General features: G+C 44.2%; 2 protein-coding genes across 3 annotated transcripts in view; one reads left to right on the forward strand and one right to left on the reverse strand.

Moving 5' to 3' along the window:
• The first annotated feature begins 2896 nt into the window (after window positions 1-2896).
• psma3 (proteasome 20S subunit alpha 3) lies at window positions 2897-9871 on the forward strand. Its single transcript, XM_061743140.1, has 11 exons — window positions 2897-2995; window positions 4972-5054; window positions 5167-5290; window positions 5672-5773; window positions 5888-5961; window positions 6101-6173; window positions 6256-6321; window positions 7793-7839; window positions 7921-7988; window positions 8133-8197; window positions 9719-9871. The coding sequence occupies exons 1-11, from the start codon at window positions 2975-2977 to the stop codon at window positions 9761-9763; spliced, it is 768 nt and encodes a 255-aa protein (XP_061599124.1). The 5' UTR covers window positions 2897-2974; the 3' UTR covers window positions 9764-9871.
• Window positions 9872-11890: 2019 nt separating this feature from the next.
• Window positions 11891-23389, reverse strand: part of arid4a (AT-rich interactive domain 4A) — a 39586-nt gene continuing 28087 nt past the window's right edge. For both annotated transcript variants that reach the window (XM_061743177.1, XM_061743176.1), the window contains exons 18-25: window positions 23213-23294; window positions 21465-21681; window positions 21257-21319; window positions 19647-21179; window positions 18167-18271; window positions 17927-18079; window positions 13946-14092; window positions 11891-12864 (exon numbers count right to left, since the gene is read on the reverse strand). In XM_061743177.1, the coding sequence (XP_061599161.1) occupies window positions 12761-12864; window positions 13946-14092; window positions 17927-18079; window positions 18167-18271; window positions 19647-21179; window positions 21257-21319; window positions 21465-21681; window positions 23213-23294 (2404 nt within the window). In that variant the 3' untranslated portion in view covers window positions 11891-12760. The remainder of the gene's footprint in view (window positions 12865-13945; window positions 14093-17926; window positions 18080-18166; window positions 18272-19646; window positions 21180-21256; window positions 21320-21464; window positions 21682-23212; window positions 23295-23389) is intronic.

Consider the following 23389-nt stretch of genomic DNA (forward strand, 5'->3'; position numbering starts at 1 on the left):
TGTTCTGCATCAGAGCCAGAGACGCCCACAGACTTGACAGGGTCATCAGGAGGGCTGGCTCTGGGATATTTCTCAGACTGGAGATCTTTGAGACCGTGGTGAAGAGGAAGACACAGAAGAAACTGCCGTCCATCATGGACAACCTGGACCCCCCACACTGGACAGACACCAGAGCACCTTCCCCAGCAGACTATTACAGCTCTGCTGTTGACATTACTTTTAGTTTCTGCTGCACATTTCCATCAATATGTGCATAAGATGTAAATTTGTTTAAACATTTTTAGATAATACTTTGTTTTATATTATTAAGTTTTATGCAGAGCTTGTCCTGTTTTCTGTATGTTAATCTGCAGCTGCCCAATAATTTCCCAATCCTGGGATCAATAAAGTACATCTTATCCCGAGACTGGGCTGTTGTCATGTCCTGGGACTTCTGCTCCTCAGACCAGAACAGCACATCTGCACCACCATATTTGGTTTACACTGGAAACCACTGTACAGAAAAATGGACCGGTGAGTTCTCTGGGTTTGTTCACCATCAGAATCCTGAAGACAACTTTTTTTTTAAAGATTTTTTGTGGCTCTAGTGGCCCCTTTATTCAAGTTGCAGAGAGAGAGGGGGTAGAGAGAGAGAGAATGGGGATGACATGCAGCAAAGGTGCGCAGGCCGGGATTGGAACCTGCGACCACTGCAGGAGGACTGTAGCCTCAGCAGCTTGACGGAGCGGCCCATGAAGAAAACTCTTTGACATCCGTACCCTCCATCTCTCTGACCCTTGATGTTTGATGCAATGTTTCCTCCTTCGTCACTGAGATCTCAGGTTCTCATTAATGAGACATTCATTGGTGGATTTAGTAACGTAAATCTGAAAACAGCCCCTGATGAGAGTAGGGCCCAAATCTGTAGACAATATTTACGCCAGCTCCCAGTCCTGGTGCTGTAAATCCCCCTCCAGCCCCACGGTGGCGCTAATGTGCCCAGACGTCTGACTGCCACCGCTTAAAAGAAAAAGAACAACTTTTTCCCTCTCAAACTTTATTGAAGCAACAAGGAGTAACAACAAACACACAGAGGCCAGCTTTCACACAAAAGCCTTGTAAAGTGTACTTAAATTCAAAGCTTTGTGTTAATGGATTTCTTAATATACTTAATATACTTAATTATACTGTTTGGTTTCATTTTCAAATATAAGAAAGAGAGGTTTATGATTGATGTAACGACGTTGACTGAGATTGATGATAAAGTTGTATTTTTCTTTTGCAAAAGAAAATTCAGTGAACCCAACCAGTATATGGTCAAACGGGAAAAATGAGGTTCAATAAAAAAAAGAAAAGAAATTAGGTTACAAATATCTTCCCAAAATTTAGTTGAAAAGGGACAAGGCCAAAATAAATGCGAAACATCTTCAGGTTGTCCTTCACAAAAAATGCAGTTTACGTCTGTCTTGCGTTGTAAAAAAAACTTTAGATGGGTAAATTATGTGAATTATCTTAAAAGATACTTCTTTAACCTTATTATTGATGATATATCTAGCAGGTAAATTCCAGGTCTATTTCCAGTTAATATTATTAATAAGGTTATTCCAATAAGATACTACATATGGAGTTGACACGACTTCTTTTTGAAATAAAGAGCGTGTATTACAGTTACTATTGCGTGAAGAGGAGAACCAAATTTGACCTATTTCAAGTTCGCCTGTATCAAAGCGCGCTAAAGTTGGGTTTTGTCTTAATGTAATTTCAAATAACGTAATTACACCTAGAGGAATTGCATTTATAACAATATAACATTCGTTGATAGGAATTGGATTTCTATTTTTCATGATAAATTCTTGATATGTAAGTAATGAAACGTTTGAGTTGGATAACTAATGAACTAAGAGTATTTTGTGAATAAACCAATAGGGGTATAATAAGGTTGCATAGAAGTTAAACGTCTTTGGAGGAAGGAGTGAAGTGGTGTCCAACTGTCCAGGAAGTTCTCAGGTTTTGTTGTAACTCATAAATTAGTTTTTCTAGTAGAATAAAAAATATATATCTTAGATCCATGTGCACTGATACAAATATTGTGCTTGATCAACTTAAAAAAATTAAAGCAACTTTTTGCATGAGATTATTATGTAGATCAAGAAAGACTAGTCTTTGTATAAACTACTTAATTTTGTGTATATAAATAATACATTTTGCAAGTACAGTCGACTTAATTGTGTTAAGTTTATTTATCAAAATTAAGTTGACTTTAAAAATTTAAAAAAGGAGAAAAAAAGGGAAAAAAAACAAAAAAAAAAAACAAAAAAAGGAAAAAAGAGAAAGAAAAAGGAAAAAAAAAGTTGACTTTACTTGCAAATGAATTTTGTAAATGCTAAAAATTTAGTCGTTTATACAAAGAATAGTCTTTCTTGATCAACATAAAAAACTCATGCGAAAAAGTTGCCTTAATTTTTAAAAGTAGATCAAGCAAGATATTTTTTACTGTGGTTGTTCTACTTAAACAAATAAAGCATGTTTTATCTAAACGTTGGTCAATCTGCCCAATAAATTAAAATTGTTAAAGGAAAAGGTAAATACAACAAGATAATTGCTTGTTGTTTGTGTGTAAATGAAAAGATTGCCTGGGATTACAGAAATACTGCTCGTTAAGGAAAAAATGCACAATGTCTTGTTTTTTTGAACAAATGCAGATTAAGTTCAAAACTAGATGTATTCATGTAAAGCAACAAACTTAATTTTTAATTGTTAATATCACAGATTTAAATTTGTTATATTTACATGCGCTCAGATTAATTTTTTTCAGTGTGGACACTGTTGGAACTTTAGGTGGGAACCATGGAGAGAACCAAAGAGTGGACAGCTTTGAAAATTACGCTTTTAAGTTGAAAAATCAGCGCTGCTTTTATTTTGAAGGCGAGCGGAAACCAGAGGTTAGTTCCGGACCAGCGGGACGAGCAACACACCGGCCACAGTTTGTGACAAAATGAGCTCCATAGGCACCGGGGTGAGTGTTTCTGCGTCTTACCGCCACACACACGGCTGGGCTGGAGGCTCGGTCCTCCGGTGCTGGTGTCCGGGCGGGTTTTAGCAGGATAATGACTCGGTAAAGTTCGTGTTTGCTGCCAGTCTGTGCTGAGTCACGGAGGCCCGCTAGCTGCTAAAGTGAAACTAACCACACTCCTTCAGTCTATTTTACTCTCCTTTTACTGAAACTTACAGGTAAATCCATCTGATTGTAGGACAAGTCACTTTAATTCCGTTTTGTCCTCGCAGTTCAGGTTTTCTTGTCCGTCCCGGGTCGGTGCTAGCGGCTACAGCTAGCTGGTTATTTCACTAAATTAAACAAACACGTGTTTTATTCATATCACCTCTGATCCGGGGAATAGTCTGTGGTTCACTCACTTTTAACCCGCCCAGCTCCATTTACTGCTAATAAACCCAGCTTTTATTTCGTTAACAGTTGTGCAGGAAAGTGAAAGTGGATTAATTTTATTTTTTAATAATAATACAGAGCACTAAAGCCTCCAGCTAACACCAACAATACTTCATTTAGAGTAGGACTGTTATGGAATTGGAGGTGAAAGTTGTTGGTGTTGGTACATGGCTGATAAAGGTTTGATATCACCCTGTAACACTCCCCTGAGGGTCAGGTGTAACAGCACCCCTGGTGGTCACTGGGGGGATTTGTTGAGACATGATGAAGATCTGTGGCTCCTCATCCTCAGAGCCCTGGACGTCACAAATCAGGAGATTACAGAACCGTAATCTGCAGCTGGTGGCTACAATTACAGACTGCGACTCTGCAACATGAAACTTGTGTTATTAGTTCAATTTTATTTATATAGCATCTATTACAACAGAAGATGTCTCTCAGTGCTTTCCAGAGACCAGAACATGACCCCCTAGCAATTATTCCAGGTAAAAACTGGACATTAACAAACTGAAGAGCCTCAGAAAGAAGTTATTTGTGGTCAATGAACAACAGCAGGAGTGGCAGAGGGATAGGGCTGCAACTAACGACTATTTTAGGCTGAGTGGCTCAAATAATACTAATAAATAACATGAAATAAAAAAAAGTTAAGAATAAAACTAATTAATTTAACAAATGAATCGCTTGGCCATTACATTGCTGTGGAGGGAGTGAATGTTGCTGACCGACTGAGGTCTCAATCCCGTGCGTCTCTCTTCCAAGATGCGCCACAGACACTAAACTGCGTTTACATTGCCCAGCGCACGTTACACACGTGTTATTCATCCAGGGATAAGAGCAGGATATGATCTAAAAAGGCGTAATGGTAGAAACGTTTAATACCAGTGTGGCGGATAACCTCTGTGATTTACTCGCCATTGGTGCTGGTCTCTGACCCAGTGTTCGGGTCTTCCTCACTGACTGGAAATGTCCAGGTCTTCATCACGGGATGTTGGATTGAACATCTGGAGCTGCGTCTTAGTTCCTAGATCAGAAACTGATCTCTCCAAATGCTACAACACTGAGCAATTAAAAAAAAAAGTTTTCTTGTTGTAGATCTGCCGGCGTCCAGTTTGTTTTTTATTTGGTGTCACATGGTCTGAAAGCTGTTGCATGTAATTGATCCCAAGATAATGTCTCAGATAACCAACCTGAAACTAACTTCACTGTGATGGTTTATAAGATTATAGATCTGGAAGTTCAGATCCAATTAGTTGTGACACACATGTTTTGAAACCAAGGTTAACTCTTGATTGTTCTTGATTCACTTGGGGTAAAGAGATCAGATCACATTTCACAACAAATTAAAACATAAAAACACTCATTTCCCACATGCTTCTCCTGTCCCCTTAAGTTTGTTCTTCAGTATCATTATTTTGCTTTTAGCAGAATCCAGTTTACAAATACATTTTCTGAGAAAACAGCTTTGACCTAATCCGTTGATTAGACTCCTGTACAAATGTTAAATCTGTCAGTGTTTTATTGTGACAGGCTGTAAACCTGTGTTTCAGTATGACCTGTCGGCGTCGACCTTCTCCCCAGACGGTCGGGTGTTTCAGGTGGAGTACGCCATGAAGGCAGTGGAGAACAGCAGGTCAGCAGGTCTTCTTCATTAAACCAGTCTGGCGCTAACACTGCGTGGACGTGTGAAAGCTCAGACCCTTCTACAGTTAATAGTAATGATCTGTGTGTGTGTGTGTGTGTAGCACAGCCATCGGGATCCGCTGCAAGGACGGTGTCGTGTTCGGGGTGGAGAAGCTTGTCCTGTCCAAGCTGTACGAGCAGGGCTCCAATAAACGCATCTTTAACGTCGACAGACATGTTGGCATGGTAAAACACAAACGGCACAGTTTCTCTTTTCTGAAGCAATAGCATGGATCCTTGATAGAAGGTTATAGAGGAAACACGGAGCACATTTAGTTCCTGCAGTGACTTCTTGACTTTAGAGTCCATAAAACTTAGCTTGAACTTCTTAAACTGTAGTTATCATGGAAACAGCATCTCCAAACTGAGACTGTTGCATTCTGTTTTTTACATTTTAGACAATGACTTAGCAGTTTTGGGATATTACTTGTATTTGAACTAAAGATCAGCAAGTTTATGTGGTTTTGTTGCCTTGAGGGAGATTTTAGATGACATGTTTTGTCTTGTTTCGGGTTACTTGATGTTTCCAAACACCAACTGTGGAGTGTTGCGCGTCTCTTTCTCCAGGCGGTAGCTGGTCTGTTGGCTGATGCTCGCTCGCTTGCTGAAGTCGCCAGAGAAGAAGCCTCCAACTTCAGATCGAACTACGGTCACGACATTCCTCTGAAGGTAACAGTGTTTGATCGTCTGCATCGCGGAACTGATCTAATCACATGTCGGAGAACTTTAACGCTTCTTCGCGATTTTATGTAGCTGACTCAGTATTATTTCTTGTTGTTGCAGCACCTGTCGGACAGAGTGGCCATGTACGTGCACGCCTACACACTGTACAGCGCTGTGAGGCCGTTTGGCTGCAGGTGAGTCTCAAACCTTCACGACTCATGAATAAAGGTTGGGGTGACCGTCGGGGACATTTTAGTGTGAAAAGGAAGCTGACAGGAAGCGATGAAGAAGAAGCAGTCCAGTAATGACCTTCCCTCTGTGTCCAACTCCCAGCTTCATCCTGGGCTCGTACGACAAAGATGACGGTCCTCAGCTCTACATGGTCGATCCGTCTGGAATCTCATACGTGAGTCCGTCTGCTCTCAGATCGCTACACACCTGTACACGTGTGTAACAGGGGAGTAACCCAGCTGTGTGTGTGTGTGCAGGGTTACTGGGGATGTGCCATCGGGAAAGCAAAACAGGCGGCCAAGACAGAGATCGAGAAACTGCAGGTGAGTTGCTCCGAATCCACAAACCAGAGGCTGAACATTCAGTTTTCATGTCAGCTTCATCAATTCTCTGTCATCATTGGCCTTTAGTTTTCACTGAAAATGACTCAAAACAAAAGAAAATGAACCAGTTATGTAGAAACGACAGTGTAAACTAAATGTGTGCTCTCCACTCAGAATAGTGTTGTCATAATGTACAACAAATGCTAAACTCAAAACAAATATATTGTCCTGTAACATAAACTACAAACAAACCTAAAAAATGTAGCTGTGTGTCCTGATGTTGGTGATCAAGAGCTACATAGACATCAATATTTGATCAATGACATTGCACTGGTCTATTGTCAAGATTAAGGATCAGGGTTGAAATTGTGACATTATTATTTATTATTATCACGACTTTACAAAAAATATTTCAATTTGAAAGAAAAAACATGGAGGAGAATCTCAGTTCTAAGCAAAAATAATCCTGATTCTCATCTTCCCAGAATTGTGCAACTGTAGTTCTGGTAAATACCTCCTGAGGACTGGTTCTGGTTCTGTTCTCAAACATGACTGTAATCCTTGTTGGAGTCGTGAGGCTAGCACAAACAGAAGAAGCACTAAAATTATCATTTCATCTGAAGGAATATTTGATATTTTGGAAGCGTCGTCAAAAAGTACAGTACCTGGACTGTTGAGACAGTTTTTAGAGGTTCTCACCCTCCAATCAGAGAAGATTCCTTACAATTCCTGGCTGACCATTTGGACAACAAGCAGCTGTTTGGTACCAGATGTTTGGACGTTCATCTGGAACGCCTGTATCAGGGTCCAACGTAGAGTTTTAGTCTCCATCAAACTAAAACAATTGTTGTTGTCATCAATGTGAATATTGATCAGAATTACATAATACAGACGGTCTGTTGGAGTTTTGTCACCAGATATTTTAGTTAACGACATTTGAAGTGTTGTTATAGATCATTATTAGAAACAGCGGCTAGTTTGGTGTTTGGAAAGGTTTTTCTGACTTTATAACTTTATAAAAGTTTCATGTAACGCTACTCAAAGTTCAGACCTCTGAAGTAAAGGAAATGTTAAAAGATCTGGTGGAAAGACGAGTTTCACATCACACACACACACACACACACACACACACACACACACACACACACACACTAAAGATACGTAACTGATAGCTCCCTGGATTCATCCGCCTATTCAATGTGATCAATATGATATCGGTTCTAGGAACATATTTAGTATTAAAGTTAAGGTTGCACTTCATCTTTAGTTGATAACTTTTATAGTTATAACTATACCAATAAAAAAGATACAGGCATCAGAGGATGATTTTAAACCCTTGCATTGATTAGACGACAGGAACTCAAACATCAATCAAACTGTCCAATCAGAGAGCTGCTTTCACCCCGTCAGCTGGGACTGTTTACCTCTCAGCTTTTGTGTCTGTGATGTAACCCGGTGTGTTTCCCGTCAGATGAAGGACATGACGTGCAGAGAGCTGGTCAAAGAGGTCGCCAAAATGTGAGTAGACCACAACCGAGGTCCGACTCAACTCCTTTGAAGTCTTTGAGAGTCAAACCTGAAAACCTGTGTTGTCTCCAGAATCTACATCGTTCACGACGAGGTCAAGGACAAAGCCTTTGAGCTGGAGCTCAGCTGGGTCGGAGAAGGTAAGAACCAGAGAGCTGCTCTGCTTGGTCTGCTCGCGCCTGTTGATCAGAGGGCGGGGAGGCCAAAGCAGCTGGTCCAGAGCAGAACCAGCACTGTGGTCGCCATGGCAACACTTCTTACTCAATCTATCTCCCTCCCGTCAGTCACGAATGGACGTCACGAGCTGGTTCCCAAAGATGTCAGAGAAGAAGCAGAGAAATACGCTAAGGTGAGATCACAGGCAAACAGCAGGATCCAACAAAACACCTGGAAGTTGGTCGTTCCAGCTTTGATTTAGATCTAAATTAGTGAGGCACCGAAATTGTTCGGTAACCGAAATTGTTCGGACGAAAATGGCAAAAAAACACTTGGAATAAGCGGGGAAAAAAACGAACAATTAATAACGGCGTTGTAATATAAGGAAATAAACTGGCCGCTCCCGTAACGGTTGCGCACCTCAAACATAAATCGTTGGCCAACCAAAAAGTAACCACATAAGAATTTTACCTAACATTCACTAGGAGGTGGAACCAAAACAACATGCTGGGAAATTAAAAAATGTTCAGTTTTTTATGTTCAATATATATTTTCTACCTTGTAATTTTGTAAAATATTTTTTTCTTTGAAAAGCATGCCTAAATCACATTTATTTGATTTATGCAATGGTGAAAAAATTGGCAAAATAAATGAAAAACTGCGAAGAACCATGTTCGGTATTGGGCCAAGTGTTATTTTCGGTTTCGGCCACAAATTTTAATTTCGGTGCATCACTAATCTAAATGTATCTTATTTGTCCCGTAGGGAGATTTGTCTTCACTGACATTTCATTAACAACCCCCCCCCCAAAAAAAAAAGACATAACATAACAGTAGAAGGACGATGTCCAGCAGCAGATTTTAGGGCTATGGGGCGGTACTGGTTCTGAGGGCCTGGGTTTTTTTTGGTACTGGTATCATGGCAGCTGTTTTCCATAGTGTGGGTATTGTGGCAGAAGAGTGAGTGCCGTATCGGAGACACAGGTGTCAAGCGCCCTGGCTGGGATGCCATCGGACCCTGGGCCTTTGCCAGTCTTGCATCGGCTCAGCCGGCGCCGGTTCTTCAGGGTCTGGTGGTGGTCGGAGTCTTGGCCAGGCCTGACACTCGGATGAGAAGTCCTGGTTGTCAAAGCTGGTGAAAAACGTGTTTCATATCCAGTCAGGGTTTTTACCTTCTCGAAAGCTTGTTTTGTGTTCCCATTACTGAATTGGGGTGGTGGGTCGTGGGAGGTACAACCCTTAGCTTAGTACAACCCACCAGGTATTTATTATTTTATAAAATAAGGAAACAGCTGATGAAAGTAACAGCAGCAGCAGGACGTCACAGGTAGGATCTATATCTGCAAGATGAGTAACTGGGGAGACAAGGAGATCCGGGAGCTGCTCAGCCTTAGAGACGAGGACGCCATAAACCAGCGTATGTCCAGAACCACAAAGGATGGTCCATTATTTGAACAAGTGGACCCAAAAATGACACATGGGATTTGCAAGAAGCAAAACCCGGCCAAAAAAATACTTGTCTGATGGCGTATTTCATCCTGCTGATGTGGGGACAATACGTCGTTCTAACCACCCACACGGGTTACGTTAAGATAAATGCGAGGTTCTGGACCAAACTCCAGACAGCAGAACCTCAGTGGAGCTGCTGGTTCCCTCAGAGCTTCCTGAGGTTGTGGCTGCAGGTCGCCATGGTAACGGTCCTCTCTCTGTTTCAGGATTCACTGGAGGAGGAAGACGACTCGGATGAAGACAACATGTAGACTGACTCCGTCACCCTGGCAACTCGGACACACTTTTTTTTATATTCTTGAACTGTCATGTGGGCTGTTTGATTTTTCTGGTTAAAATAAATAAAAGTTTACAGGCTGCCTGTTCTCAGTGTCGATCAGTTGAATCTACAAGTTCAGACGTGATGCTGATCTGGTTAACGGGTGGCAGCAGACATCTCAAAATTACAACATTTTACTGTGACGACGGAGCGACTGGTCCGGGTCAGGTGGCTGCCGTCAGCCCTCCATCCGGGTCAGGTGACCAGACCTCCGACTTGGATTCTTTAGGATGCCGACGGAAACAAGCGGGCAGTTAGAGCTCGACGTGAGTGGGGATCGCCTCGACTTCAGGGGTGAAACTCATCCAGTTTACCGCAACCCCCATAACTCCCACATCACACCTGCTGTTCCTGCACTTAAAAATAATTTAAAAAAAGCCTGATGCTGTTAAAACCGGGTTTATTTACTTTGGTATATTTTATCTAACAATGCTGATAAAGTTACAAGAATTTTGATTGGCATGTAACTGCATTGTCTGATCAAATTTGTGGGCGTGGCCCCAATAAGCTCTTTATTGTGACATAATGATCCAAATGTAATAAAACCTGGTTCTGATAATCAGTATGACACTTTAATACAAATTTTTGTGAAGTCACATCGTTATGGGCGCTACAACTCCTACCTGTCAGAGCCCCAGTTGTGGGCGGGGCCTGGCGTCACCACTACTAAGCAAACAGTCAAATTTCAGAGATCGACAATCAAACCTCACACTTTCCTTTTTTTCATAATGTGGAAAAATTGACAGAATGAGAGAAAGTCCTTTATAAAGTCATGGACTAATCCGAAGACCAGACTGCAGAACTGGAGACGCCCCCTGTGACATCACCGGCAGGTGTGTTGCAGACGGAACAGACAGACATAACTCCCTCCTGTCAAATCAAATACACCGACCTAAAAACAGGTTTACATCCACGCTAGTTTCTCGCTCCAGCTCTACAAACAGAATCTGGGTTTTCCAAAAGTGTCTACTTGGAATTGTTGTTCTGAAATAATTGTCTTTTTTTTTTTAAGCAGAAATGAAAACTCAAAACCCTGCAAGCCTGGTTAAAAACTTTATTAGAAACAGAACGCTTCTTGTTGTGCACACACACCTCCAGCATGGCTTCTGTTCTGAGGAAGTGTGTGTTTCTGTATTTACAGTTTTCTCTCCAATCACCAGCAAAACACCAAATAAGGAGCAAAAAAACAACTGAGGAGTTCTTAATACTACAGTACAAACAGTCTTTTCTTAGAAAATATTAGAAATCATTCTTTGTAGGCGTGTAAAATGTACTTCTCAAATACAAGTGTGGTCTTTTCTCAGCTTTTATGTACAAAATGAACAAATGTCAAGGAACCTCGAGCCGCCGTCTGTCAGCCGAACCAGAGAAGAAGAGGAAGAAAGAGCAGCAGAGCGCCTCCAGAACCATCGCCCCCGAACAAACATCTGGGAACGGTCCGCTCCTGAACCCCAAACCCAACATCTGGGAACGCCCCCCCCGAACCCTCAGCCTCCAGGAACACGAGCAGCTGGAAGAACGTGTCCCAGTAACCAGGACGATGAGCGTTTAAGATCAATGCGGTCAGATTCACCACGAGACGACGAATACAAGAAGATGAATCTGAAAACTTCTCAGACAAAGGTTTGATCTTTCAATCAACATTTGATAAAACAAACAAAAAAAAAAAGGACTTGAACATTTTGGGCCTGAATTAATTCAGGTTTCATTTTTTTTTACTTTAGCTTCAACTTTTAGCCTAATTTAAACAGAAATTTAGATAAAATAAACGTCCAGTTTAAAGCGGCTCTGCAGAAACACCACTTCTGACTGACGGGGGCAGAGTTCATCGACACCTCCAGAGGAATGAGGGCTCATTTCAGGACGCCTCGTGTGGTCAGCAGTGGTGTTACTACACAGGATGGCTTTAATCCCTCCACCAAGCTAAAAGTCTCAACATAAAAGTCGTAAATACACATAAATTCTTAAAAAAAATATAATTAATTCTGAAATAAAAGTTGAGATTCAAACTAAGGTTGTAAAATGACAACAAAACCAAATCTATAATATCAATTTAACTGCCTGTTTTAAACAAGTTTTAATTAAATCAATACCAAATTTTATGAATCACACTTATGTCAAAACCGTATTAAATCGATGAAACGTCAAGAATTTAATCTGTCTCACATTTACAAATGTCAGATTTTGATAATCTTCCATAAAATTAGAAGTTTATAAAAGAAAAACAAATGTAACCTCATTTACTCCGTCCAAGTCCTTTACACTCGTTTTAAATCTGATCTCTGGAGTGGATTAACTGGACCGAGTGTCTCGCTCCGCCCCGCCCGTGTTGTCTTCTGTTCTGCAGATCGTGAATGAACAGCTCTGCTCGTGAACCGGAGCAGCAGAAGCTTCCCTTTAAATATTCAAAACTAAAACTATTTCCTATTTCATGAAGAAATGTCGGCTTCTCGCTCAGTCACAACTCAAATGAAATAAACGCTTTTTACGAACCAACGACCAAAAACACGTCAGGAAGTCTGGATGCTTTCTCCCATCTTTTTTTTCTTTTTTTGGGGTCGGGGGGCTTTTCTGGGTTCCTTCTGGGATGTTTCCTGTGTTTCAGTGTTCAGAAAACGTACCGACCAACGAAACACCTGAACGCTCTTATTCTGAAATCAGACACCCTGGAGGGACGCTGGAGGAGGACAGAAAGAGAGGAGGACAGGAGGACAGGAGGGCTCTGCACGGCTGGACAGAGGGCGACCGGACTCGTCTCGGGCGTTTTCCTGAAACAGGAAGTCAGTCCACAGGTGAGGGGCGCTGCCTCCTCGTCCCGTCGGCTCCGGCGCGGGTCGGTACCGGAGATCTTCTCTGATGTTCCTCGGAGCTGAAGGAGGGGGCGGAGTCTGGGGGGGCGGGGCTGCCGGGGCTCCGTGTGGGCGTGTCATCACCTGCACTCCACCACCACACTGTTCTGGGCCGGCGAGGCCGAGGACGGACTCATCCCTGTGTCGGAGGAGCCCGACGAGGTCGACGGCGTTGTGTTGGACACTGCAGGACAGATGGACAAGTTAGTCACTCACTCATCCTTCATCCAGCTCAGACATCAGACCTCCCTCAACCCGTCAGGGAGGTAAATCACTCTTAATAAAGAGAAATGAAAGCAGCAAATCTGATGAAGTCACAACATTTAAAAAAATATCAGACTTAATAAAACAGTTTATAGATCCAAAGAACTTTTAAATAAAAAATAAAAATACCACATTACCTGCTATATTGTTCCCTTATAGTCCCATACATGTCATATTGTGTGTAGGTGTGGGGAAACACCTATAAAACCAATCTCATGCCCATATTTTTACTACAAAAAGAATAGTATGCATAATTATGGGAGCAGAGTACCTGGCACCAACCAATGCTTTATTTATTAATTTAAATACATTAAAATTCTGAGATCTAGTTAACCTTCAAACCTTATTGATTATATATAAAGCAACTCATAATCTCCTCCCAAGATGTTCTCAGAGGCTGTTTGAAATCCACAAGAGTAAATATGAACTAAGGAACACAGGTATGTTTAAGAAGGCATGGGGAAGAACCAAAAGTAAAGAAAACTGTTTCCGTGAAAGGTGTCAAATTGTGGAATTGCTGTGATAAGGATTTAAGAATGTGAACCTCAATGTATGTTTTCAAAAAAATGTTTAAATATAAAATGATAAACAGCTATAAAGAAATCTGTTAATTATTTTGGTATAGCCTATTATAGATTAACATCAAAATAGCACCACTATATACCCCTTTTTGCATTATTGGTATTACTATTTTTATATAACATAATGCAATGACAGTCTCTCTTTGTTTTCTTTTTATACATTTCTTTTCTTATTTGTGTATTATCATCCACCGGATGCCATATTGTGTGAATGATACACACTGCACAGGATAGGCTATAATAAGCCCTTGGCTTCAGCCTACTCCTTTTTCGGACATTTCTATTTACCTTTTATTCTATTTGTGAAATGAACATGTAAATGTCTCAATGTATTCTGTCCGAAATAAACCATTCATTCATTCTTAATAAATGAATGATGTGGAGAAACTGCTGGTTCCCAGCATGCTCTGCTGCTCCCACCTTCTCTCTCCTTCTTCTTTAGTCTCTTCCTGCGTCTGTCGATGGAGGCCACCTCCGACTTGAGGCTCATGTAGTACTTCCTGATCTCCTGCAGCTTGTCCTGGAGGAAGGAGATTCTGTCTGTGCTTGACATGCTGTCCAGCTCATCTGGAGAGGAAGAAGAGGAGGAGGATGAGTGAGGAATAGGAAGGACGCCCATTCTGCCAGTCTGAAAACTCTTCTAGGGACACGAGCTAAAGGACGGCCTGAAGACTGAACCCTGGTCTGACGCTGCAGGTTCTGCTGAGAACACGGAGATGAATTAACCCTTCGTTCTGAACACGTTGGACGATGTGTAAATAGGAGAAACCGGGATGAGTCTCTCAAATCTAATGAGGGAGAATCTATGTTTTATTCACAGTATAACATAGAAAACATCAGATGTTTAAACAAAGGAAATGTACCAGATTAAGGAAGAAAAAAGGTGCGTATCTCCTTCTCTTCTAAGGACAGCCCATAAACATCTGGGTCTGAGGAGTTTCAGTACAGGAATATTGTCCCGTTCTGGTCTCAGATCCGACCGGAGTTGCTCAACAGTCCTGGGTCAGTAGGACCAGCCGGAGACCCAGACTCTGCTGCTATAAAGCCATGTTGCATGGATGCAGGATGTGGTTCAGCATCGTGATGCATAAAGACACACGACCTTCTCTGAAACAGGAGGTCTGGACGGGAGAAGCTGCTGCTCCAGAACCTGGATGAACATCATTCATGTCTGCTTTCCATATGTTCCAACTGTCTATAGACACTAATGGACTTCCATGAGGGCGGGTGTAGTGGTACATGTTTGGTTCTAATGGATTTCAGGTTTTGTTTTTGGTCGTTTCGATCGATTGCACAATCACTTTTAGAAGGTGACCCACGTCAGTGACGTCAGTCGCAGAGAAATCTGTTTAGATACTTGTAAATGCTGTACACTAGCTACATCTAAATACATCTAATCTAATTTTATCCTCGTTAGTGAACCATAGTGGTACTTTGGACGGGTGTACAGAGGGCTCAGCAAGTATGAGGCTATTAAAGATGGAGAGCGGCAGCACTGCTCTGACAGCAGACATGTGGACATGTGTTGCCCCGGAGACGTCTACCTGGGGGGACTGGAGGACGTTACTGCAAAGGTCGACACTCCTCCACAGGAAGTCAAAGCTGTTACTCGTGACAACGGTGCAAATGTGGTGGCAGTAGGGCTGGGTATCAATTCAAATGTCAAGAATCGATTCAATTCCGATTCTTAAGATTCAGAATCGATTATCACGATTTGATCCGATATTGATTTGGCTTAGTGTTATTTAAAATGTTTTTTGAGCTGTTGGCTGAATTATATGACTGTAAAATAACTAGTAAAATAATAATTTCACAATAATTATTGTGAAATAACTAAGAAATAAATAACTCAAACAGGCCAGAAATTGCAACAGTTCATACAGTAAACAAATAATTTTAGCTTATCTAATTTATTCTGTCACCACGCACACATATTGCCATGAAGCACCTGGCATTTTTCAGAAGTGTCATGACAAACTGTGTGTCCGACTACTGGGATTAAAGTTCCCCGGGCGAAAATGTAATGATGGAAAAAAAAAATATAAATAAATCGATCTTTGGACATAAGAATCGATTTTTAGGAATTAATATGAGAATCGATATAGAATCGGAAAATCGATTTTTTCAACACAGGCCTAGGTGGCAGCGCTGAAGAGCTGACCGGAGGAGCACGGGTGCATCAGCGCCGTGTGCCGGACACCCTCAGCTTGTCCAGGCTGAACAGGATAAAACCAGGCTCTCTAAGTACGAGGCTTCTGTGAGCTGGTGTCCACCGAGCTGAAGAGCCGACAGCAGCAGCATCACGATCCAACAGCACGTCCCACCTGCTGCCCCGGCTAACGGAGCAGAGGTGACCGCTGCATCAGCTGACCCAGCAGCTCCACCCAGAGGACAACCCGACCTTAATCTCACGCCGGGGTCGTGGGATCTGGTGGAGGAGCCGGAGGGCGCAGCCGTATTCCTATGTGTGCAGGAACGTTACCGTCTCTGCACCGCCGCAGCTCAGGGGTGGATATGAAAATACTTTAATCTTAAATGCACTACTTTCTACTTTACATGGAGATCTGCCTCATGGCACCTTGTGCACTTTGATTTGTAAGAAAAGCAACATTGTCTTTTGAAAGAAGCAGCTATGAGAGGCGTGTTTTTGCATTTTCAATGTTACAGCAATAAAATATGTCTTAAAAATGAATGTTGTTTGTTGCATAAATCATCAGCTGTTTTGTGTTGCAGCTTTCAGAGTAAACTAATGACTGATTACTGGATTAATCGTCAGACTTCCTTGTACTAAATACTGGATATTCTGGATGTGGATTCTGGATGTGGATCCATGAGACCACAGGACAGTTTCTCTTTGTCTCCGTTCATCTTATATCCAGAGGAGACGGCGTGTTCCTGGATCATGTTCAGGGACCGGGCCGGGCCGCCCAACCAGAGACCCGACCGTCGTTTCTCTGCCCAGAAACTCCTCCATCACCAGCCTCAACGACCGGCCGCCACACCTCCAAGTGCTCTGGGAGGGTGCGAGCACAAATACGGAACACCGTCCCTGCAGATCTGGACACCCACCAGTCGGCCTCCAGGGTGGAGAGGACGCCACGCAGCCCTCCAACTAACACCCATGTAAGAATGCTCTTCATGGACCCCAGTTTGGTTTTTAACACACCTCCTCATAAATTAGTGCACAAGTTCTGCAACCTCCAACTCTCCAGCTTCCTTGTTTCTGTATTACTGATTTTTTAACACAGAATGTCACCAACCTCAGACTGAGACGTGTGGCTTCCATCAAATTCTACATGAGTTAATAATTTTTCATAAAATGGTAGAATATCTTTACTTGGAAATCAACCACAAAGCGGGCTATCAGTCTGATTTATGATCACCTCAACACCCACAATCAGACAGCTTTAAACCTCCTTAGAAGTAAGTGGGAGACTGACTTTGATGAGGCAATCCCAGAAGGAACCTGGCAGAAAATAATTAAGAATATTTTTTCATCCCCCATATGTCTACGGTTTGCTGTCATCCAGTTCAAAATTGTCCATCGTTTACACTGGTCTAAGGTCAAACTCTCAAGGATCAATGCTGACATAGATCCCACATGTGACAGATGCAGCTGGGCCCCTGCTACTCTTCTACACGTTTTGGACTTGTCCTAAACTTTTTTTATTTTGGCAGAACATTTTTGAGACTTTTTCTAAAATATGTGGGAAAACGATCGTGCCGTCACCAGATATTGCTCTGTTTGGCTCCTGTGGGCTCTCCTCTATTTATGCAGCGGGAAACCAACATGATGGCCTTTGGTTCCCTCCTGGCTAGGAGACTGATTTTGTTTAAATGGAAAGACTCTGCTCCACCATCATCTAATCACTGGATAAGGGAAGTCATGGCTCATCTCAAACTGGAAAAGATCAGGTACTCTGTTCGGGGATCCACTGAGACATTTTATAGGATCTGGCCTTTCCTGAACTTTGTGGAGGGTATGGATGCTGATAATATAATGTAGGGGTCTTCATTCATTTTCATTTGTGTTGGCCCTGTGTCTGATGGTTATCTGGCAATATGTTATTTTTTATTTATTTTTTTTGTCTGGTTTTTGGGGGTTATTGTTCTTGTTTCTCTTTTCTGTTTGACTGTACAGTGTACTGTAGTGTGATAAAAAACTAATAAAAAGACTTTGATCAAAAAAAAAATATGGTAGAATGTCTAATATGTTTTCTATGTTGAATAAAAAGAAACCACATAAGGGTTTGTGAGGTTTGTGATGCATTTACATTGTAGACAGCGTCCCAGCTCTTCTGGGGTTTACAGCATCTAAGAAGCAGACAGGGAAGCAGCTGCTCGGGGCAAAGTGCCAGCCAAACATTGCTATGACAACCGTGCAGGGATGGCTGAGTTTACCGAGCTGGAGGGTCCACTTGTAGGAGCGCTGGGGGGAGGGGAGGCTCTGCTTGTCCTTGTGGGCAGCCGGAGACAATAGAGCAGCACAACGCGACTTGTGAGGCTTGGACGACGACGAGAGACGAGACTGGTCCTCGCTGTCGCTGCTGTGACCTGGGGGGAGACGGGGGAGGCGTTACTGATCGCCCCCCGACGACGGGGAAACATCCGTCCCGGCTCTGAAGTCACATGAAGTCTCACCTGCTCCGTTCTTGTCCACCTTGGCCGGTGTACTCTGCCGTTTCTGGTTCCGCTTGTGTTTCTTGGTGGACGGACTGGACTCGCAGTCGTTCACCCTCTTCTGACCTGTCAATCACCACATCACAACAGGAAGTGAACACCAAGGCAGGACATCTGTCCCTCAATCTTCAGGGATAAATGGATTTTACAAGCACTTAAATGACGTATTAAAGTAGAGATTTAGTTCCCTCCCCCTTTCAGAGTGTAACATTTCAACATCAAGCAGACACCAAACCTGGCATATAGATCCAGAATCCTCCCCTGATCTGTAAATATTAGAACGACCAACAAGACCCAGAGAACCACGTGGACCTAAACCAAACAACTCTCCCATCATTTTAATTTTAATCTCTTGTTTCAAAGTTTAACACCAATCAAACTTGTTATGGTTCCTCTCTAACCTGCAGTATGATGTAACGACCCACGATCAAGACAATTTGGCCCTGAAAACAAGACGATTTAAAAACTAAACTTCATCCACAGAGGCAGGCCGTTAGCTAACGGTGACGTGAAAACCTCGTCCCCCCTAGGGTTTAGATTCATTTTGGACCTAAAGAACCACGTTCTAAGGAGGAAAACTCAACCGGAATTAAATCTATCAGCGAGGGAGATGCAGAAAAACTAAAGATAGATGTGGCTGGTAATAAGGTTAACTCTGAGCTGAGGGTTTACACGAGTCTCATCTTACACGTCCTGGATCAACAGTGATCATCCACCACTGGGGAAGATTAAGATTGAAGTTACAGCAATTCCTTTCTGCAACGCGGTTTACCTTTCATGTCTCACTGCTTCACGGATTTGCATTGTGCATCGTGTTCTGCATTCTGATTGGCTAAACAGTCTCCTCGCTTCTTCACTTCCTGTGTCAATAACGTTGGTCGCTTAGCAACAAGCTGAGAACGGCCAATGAGCTTCAGCTCAAGAACAGAACCCTTTGATGAATCGTTCATTACAGATCTCAGATATAATCGATGGTGGCATGTCGGTTCATAAGAATCTCAGAAGAGCAGGGAAATACGCGCCAGTCACAATTTGTCCGACTGTACTTATTGTTTTTTTTTTTTTCATAATCATTTTTCATTTTCTCCCGTTCAAATCCAATTAATCGGGTCACTATGGGGTGGTGCTGATCTCCGCAATTTGAAGCCTTCTATAATAATTGTAAAAAAAATAAAGGTTACTACTTCACGGATTTCACCTATCACAGGTCCTTTTTGGAACGTAACCCCCGCGAAAAACGAGGGATTACTGTACTTTATATTAATGAAGACATAACTTCAGATGTACTACCAGCTACCTAACAACATTTAAAGTTACCGCTCGGCCATATTCTTCTAGGATTCCCCTCAGATTATGATTAAACATCTCAGTCAGGTGTTGAGGAGCAGCAACACCTGGACCTCCCTTCAGTTAACAGCGAACAACGACGCCCTGAAATCACCTCTGTCCTTGTTCTCCTGCAGCGACAGCAACGACGTGGAGGAGGAAGAGGAGGAGGAGGAAGAGGAGGTGCTGCTGGTGAAGGCAGGACTCTGATTCCCCTCCTGCTCCACCCGCCCCGCTCCCTGCTCCTCCGGGGGGGCAGCTTTGACCAGGGGGGGCTCTTCTGGACTGGGGGTGGGCGGGGCCAGGAGGAAGGGCCTGATGTGCGGCTGGGGGAGCTGGGGGAGCAGGGCGGGGTGGAGGGAGGGGAGGGCGGCGTGTACGAGGTGGGGCAGCAGGGGCGGAGCCACCGGCGGCTCTCTGATCAGCAGGGGCAGGTGCTCAGACGAGGAGGGGGGCTTCTCCTTCTCCTCCGGGTCGTCCAGGTCCACCTCGTGGCAGACCAGCGCCTCGGGTCCGATCTGAGGCTCCAGCTCCTCGGTGGGGGCGGGGTCCGGAGTGGGGGGCTCTGGAGGAGGGGGCGGCGTTTCAGCACGCTCTTCTGGTTCCCGCGACTCCTCCTTCTGCTCCTCCTCCACAGGGCGGGGCCTTTCCTCCACCTTGGCTCCGTCACTCCGTCTGTCTGGATGCAGCGGTGAGGGGAGGCTTTTCGAGGGGGGGGTCCCCTCCAGCCTCCGGTCGGGGCACAGCTTCTTCTCCGCTCCCCTCTGCTCCGCTGCCTTGCGCTTCAGCAGCGCGCTGCCGCCCTCCGGGGCGTCCTCGCCCTCCTCCTCCGTGGCCGAATCCGTGTCCGAGTTGTTGACCGGAGACTTGGGGGGCAGGTGCTGGGTGGGGAGGCAGTGGAGGACCACCATGGGCTCCTCCTGCCTCTTGAGGAGGCTGCAGGGGGGGGTCAGCAGCAGCGCGGTCTGCGAGGGGCTGGGGGCGGGGCTGGGGGTGTCGGAGCCCGCCTCCCTGAGGTTGGTCCTGCGGGCTTTGAGTCTGGGGGAGGACAGGGAGGCGGAGCCTTCGTCCTCGGTGGTGGAGGCCGACGAGGATGCCGGTGTCTGCGGCTCTGGCCGAGGGGGCGTCCGGCCGGGGGGGGTCAACCTGGAGGGCAGCATCACCCTGCTGGGGGGGGTGGTCTGCACCTCCTGCAGGGGGGACGTCTTGCTCTTCTCCGGGACGGGGGGCGTCCTCATCACCGCACACACCTTGTTCTCAGAGTTAGGCGCCGACATGGAGGCTTCCCCCACAGGCTCCGCCCCCAGCCCCACCTCCTTCCTCTCTGATTGGCTCAGGACTTTGTCAGCTTTCTCCTGAAGCATGCTGGGACAGAGAGCTATGACAGCTGCTGGCAGCTGAGCAGGTGTTGCTGCGGCAACCACGCTGTTGTCAACAGGTGGTTTGATGTCAGAAAACGCCCTCTTCTCTTCTTCTTCCTCCTCCTCCTCTTCCTCCTCTTCTTCTTCTTCATCCTCGACATCCTCCTCCTCCTCCTCCTCTTCTGGCTCCTCCTCCGGGTGGGGGTCAGGCCTCCCTCGCCACGGCGATGGCTTTTTGTCAGGCCTGTCCTCTGATTCGCTGTCATCTGAGGAGTTCCCAGAATCCCCTGCAGGAAAGGAGGAAATGTGTTGGTCAGTAAATGGAACTAAGAACAGGAACGAACCGAGGCAGCGCTGCTCTCACCGTTGGACACTCGGTCCGAGTCGTACATGCCGGACGTTCTCCTGGTTCTCCTGCGAGGAGTGTCTGCAGGGAGGACCAGACATCAGGTCAGAACAAACACCTACTGTACAACAAACATGTGACTCAAACCAGTTCTTTACTGAACCTTTTCTGAACTGGCACCGGCCCAAATTCTGAGCTGGTGGAAAAGCCCTAATCGAGCCCTTACCATCTCCGTTTGCTATGCCGGACACTGCGTCCATTTTGCCGTTCCTGCCGTTGGACTGGGACTCAGTACTGGGGGCCTTGGAGCCGCTGCGGGCGGTGGGCGTGGTCCTGATCTGAGGACGACCTCGCTTCATGCCTGGGGACTTGCCCGGCGTCGTTGATGCAGGCTTCTCTTCGTCCTTCTCTCTCTCCTTGTCTGGTTCATCCTTGTCTTTGTTCTGTCAGGAGACAAAGTCAGAATGAGGTTCTGAGTCCAATAACACGGCCGACAGCATCGTCACTAGATCCTGGTTCCCCCGGAGGTGGTCATGGTGTTCCACAGGGTTCTGTACTGGGGCCATTACGCTTCACTCTACACATCCTTCTGTTAGGAACTATTATCAGCAGGGGTGCACACAAGCCGGGACTCGAGGGCCAGTCTACTGCACGTTTTAGATGTTTCCCTGCCTCAACACAACTCTGATAGACAAGGCTGTGTCACCAACAGAGTTGTGTAAAACTTGATGACATGTTGATGACGACCAGTGATTAGAATCAGGTGTGTTGAAGACAGGGAAACATCTAAAACATGCAGTAGACTAGCCCTCGAGTCCCGGCTTGTGTGCACCCCTGATTATCAGGCAGCGGTACAATGAGGATGATTCTCAGCTGTACATGTCAATGAAACCAGGTAACTAGGGGTGGGCAAAATTATTGATACGGCAATATATCGCGATACATAGTCTCCCGATACGATATCGATATTCAATGTATGTATCGCGATATATTGCCGTATCAATATTTTTGCCCACCCCTAGTTGCACTTGATTTTGTGATTTCAGTGTGGGTGAGACACTGCATTTTATTTTTGTCATTTTAAGTCAGGGGCAAGTAGCTGTACTGTATTTTTGTGATTTCAATTTCAGTGTGGGTGAGACACTGCATTTTATTTTGAGTATTTTGTATCTAAGAATAATGCACACACTGCACTTTTCATTGTGTGTTTTTTCATGCAAATATGTTGCATAATTAAAATGGAAAGTTTGAATTACATTGTTTTGACTCAGTCTGTCCAATGCATTATCACTATCATCTGATGTACGTATATACAACTTGGATTTTAAGATGTGTAATGCATTTAAAATTTTTTCGGTGAACTATGTAGAATATCGCGATATATCGGGATATCGCATAATCGGGATCGGCAATTTGTATCGTATCGTGGCTCAAGTATCATGATGCGTATCGTATTGTGAGGTCCTTCCCAATACCCACCCCTACAGATAACACCAACAAACTGACCTGGATGACTGCTGACTTCCTGTTACTGAATTCTAAACTAGGATCAGACTGAGATTATCGTTGTTATCACGATACTGCAGGACCAGATTGTCTATTCCAGAACTCCGATACATCCACTACCCCACTGTACTCCCATGTTTTCATAAGGTGTTTGAAACTTCTTTATCCAGTTTTACTAGTATTATCAGTCTTGTGGGAAGTTTAGCGTGCTTGATGCTAATTTGAGACTAATTTGACTTTCAACACATAATTCAGCGGAGTAACTACTTTCACCTGGTGATGTCAGGAGGTGTGAACTGATGTGATCACCTGATCGTTTTAAGTGCTCCTGTGAGCCCCCTGCTTGATGTATAATGGAGCTGCAGGCCTCTTTAATGAGGCCCGCTCTTCAAGGGAGCTTTAACTTGTTGAGGATACGTGATTAAGTCTCTGACATGTTTTCAACAGATTTTCTGAGTTGGGTCTCACCTTCACCTTCTTCTTCTGCCTCTTCTTTGATCCCTTTTCTGCAGGCCAAATGATGCGGTCAGCCTTTACCCACTCATCATACCTGTCAATCAGACACACCTGTCACCATGGTGATAACATTCCTCAGTGATTTCAGTCTGTCCTGAGCCCAATATCAACCAAGTCTGTGAAGGGATC

This window comes from Cololabis saira, chromosome 16 (genome assembly GCF_033807715.1).
Source record: "Cololabis saira isolate AMF1-May2022 chromosome 16, fColSai1.1, whole genome shotgun sequence".
Taxonomy (NCBI): Eukaryota; Metazoa; Chordata; class Actinopteri; order Beloniformes; family Belonidae; genus Cololabis; species Cololabis saira.